Source organism: Cynara cardunculus (assembly GCF_001531365.2).
Source record: "Cynara cardunculus var. scolymus isolate 2C chromosome LG 13, CcrdV1, whole genome shotgun sequence".
In the NCBI taxonomy this organism is placed as follows: Eukaryota; Viridiplantae; Streptophyta; class Magnoliopsida; order Asterales; family Asteraceae; genus Cynara; species Cynara cardunculus.
The window spans coordinates 38802395-38805469 of NC_037540.1; the positions used below are offsets into that span (position 1 = coordinate 38802395).

Below are 3075 nucleotides of genomic sequence, written 5' to 3' on the forward strand. Positions count from 1 at the left end.
GGGGGGAGAAGAAAGTAGGAAAGTTAAATAAATAATAGATAGCGAGCGAAGAATAGTATACATGTGTCATGATTATAACTGATCCATTAATATTTTTTTTTATTTTTTAACAGAAAATGACTAAAATGCCTCCAAAGTTTACCTATTCAACAACATATTTTCAACGAAGACATGACAAAGAACCATAGATGTTACAAAACGAATACGACATGGCTCAAATTCGTAATTATTTCAAAACGACTTGAAGCGTTATAATATATAAAACACTGGGACTAGGCATGTAATTTAAAAAAAATATGGGACCCGTATTATGCTCTCAAAATAATTACAAGAGTTTGAAAGAAATACAAAAAGATACCGAAATTGAAAAGAGAATCAAAAAGTACTTGAAATTGTCTTCAATTCCATGTCCTCTAGTTGTGACTTGAAAGCATTTTAATATTTTATTCACTATAAATTTGTTTAATTTATTTTTGTTCTTTTTTTAAAAATTAAATAATAATATCATTTTTATATTATGTTAATTTGCTCTCAACCAATTTCCATGTCACAATTGTTTGTTATTTTCTGTTCTAAATTTTCCAAATCTTGATTTCGAACATTGCCAAGTATATTTCGGAGTAAATTACGTTTTTTCCCATTTATTTATTAATAATTATTATTTCATATATATGATTTTAAAATTACGATTTTCATTTTTATAGTTATATATATTTTTTATTTTTATAATTTATAATCTATTATTATTTTTATCATCATGATTTACAATTTATTGTTATTTTCATTTATCATATTTAAAAATAAAAATTAATCTTAAAAACAAAAATAAATAATAATAAATTACAAATTAAAAACCGCAATTTTAAAAGCATAAAAATGAAATTTGCAAATTTTAACAAATGACATACAATAATTTAAAGTTAATTATAATATTCGCACGTGACCTAAAAAGCCAACACACCTAACCTACTCTTGTCTCACTTGTTAAAGCTACGTAATAAATATTAAATTATATATTATTCAACAAAACAAGCTTATTTTTTTTAGATACGTGGTACAATATTTTTATATTTTAAGATAAAAAAAAAGTCAAATATTCATAGTAAAAGTATTGTGAATATTATATTCATATTGTTTTACTATAAAGTTTTAAATGTAAAAATGAGTTCAAAATTTAACATTTTTAAAATTAATTATATATTTTTAATGTTAAACACAAATAAAAAATAACGTATTTTAACATTAATCATCTACGTACATGATAAAAGTATATTTCTTTATTTTATATTACGATAGTCAATTGGTGCAAATGTTTTAAAAAAACATCTGTATGTTAACACAAACTAACCATAAGGGTGGTGCCTAATTGGTTTGAGCTTAACTCCAAATATCAAAAGTACCTGGTGGTCTCAGGTTCAAATCCAAGGAAGAATAAAAATCCTCTTGTAGTCAAGTAAATTCAAATACGGTAACTCCGAGCTACCTGCAAATCAGATGATCGTCCTGGAATTAGTCCGCTCACATAACGAGCTGGATATCCAACTTAATAAAAAAAAAACAAATGACATGAGATATCCTATTATTATCTAATTGAAGAAATCATTTCAAGGTGGGGTTTGTCAAGGAATCATTTATGCCTTTATTTATAACACCACTCATTCTATGAACATTATTGATCCATCGACCTGACTGACTTTACATGGCTTCCCTTCCCATCTTCACTGTGCTAGAACAGTCCCAAGTATCGCCACCACCAGCCACCGTAGGCCACCGATCGCTGCCGCTGACTTTCTTCGACATTGGATGGCTGTCCCAACCTCCTGTTCACCATCTTTTCTTCTATGAACTCGCAATCACTAAACCTCAGTTTATTGAAACCATTGTTCCCACTCTCAAAAGGTCGTTATCAATCACTCTTCAGCATTTTTTCCCGTTTGTTGGTAACTTGATCATATTTCCTACTCGAAAACCCGAAATTCGTCACGTCGATGGCGACTCTGTTGCCGTTACTTTCGCAGAGAGCAATCTTGATTTCCATGATCTAACTGGAAACCATGCTCGAGACTGTGGTAGTTTTTATCCTCTTATACCTGTTCTTGGACATGCTGCACAAGCATCCGCGGATTATGTATCGATCACGGTGTTCTCGGTTCAAGTAACGGTTTTTCCAGGCTGTGGCATCTCTATCGGAATGACGAATCACCACTGCCTTGGAGATGCGAGCACTCGGTCTTGTTTCCTAAAGGCGTGGACTTCCATTGCAAGATCTGGCACAGATGAGTCATTTCTGGGTAGTGGAGCTTTGCCGTTGTATGATAGAGTGATCAAACAGCCAACGTTAGATGAAATATATCTAAAGCAAGCAAATATTGGAACTTTTACTCAAGAGTATCAGCCTGCAAGCCTTTCTGGACCAACAAACAATGTTCGAGCCACATTCGTGTTGACCCGACCAACCATCAACCGGTTAAAGAAACGGGTGTCGAACCAACTGCCATCGTTGCAATACGTATCATCTTTTACTGTAGCATGTGCGTATATCTGGAGTTGTATGGCAAAAATACGCGGCGACGAGCTACAAGTGTTTGGTTTCGTGATCGATTGTAGGTCACGTCTGGTTCCGGCGATCCCTGCAACCTATTTCGGCAACTGTGTTGCACCATGTGGGGCGATGGCGAGAACGACTGTATTATCTGAAAGAGATGGGTTCGTGACGGCAGCTAGGTTACTTGGAGAGAGTTTACATGAGAAGCTGACCGATAAAGATGGAATCTTGAAAGATGCTGAGAGTTGGTATGAACTTTCGTTTGGAGGGGTGCCAGATACGATAATGGGGGTTGCTGGAACACCAAAGATCAGATTTTATGATACCGATTTTGGATGGGGGAAGCCCAGAAAGTATGAAATCATCTCCATAGATTATAATGGATCTATTTCTATGAACGCCTGTAAAGATTCGAATGAAGATCTGGAAATTGGTGTGTGCCTTTCGGCGACTGAGATGAAGGCTTTTGTTTCCATGTTCAATTGTGGTTTAGAATGATCAAATGTTATTGGTTTTTGCTTTTAAGTGAA

General features: G+C 33.7%; 1 protein-coding gene across 1 annotated transcript; it reads left to right on the top strand.

Moving 5' to 3' along the window:
• Positions 1-1692: 1692 nt before the first annotated feature.
• On the top strand, positions 1693-3075 carry LOC112525332 (malonyl-coenzyme A:anthocyanin 3-O-glucoside-6''-O-malonyltransferase). Its single transcript, XM_025135421.1, has one exon. The coding sequence runs from the start codon at positions 1700-1702 to the stop codon at positions 3041-3043; it is 1344 nt and encodes a 447-aa protein (XP_024991189.1). The 5' UTR covers positions 1693-1699; the 3' UTR covers positions 3044-3075.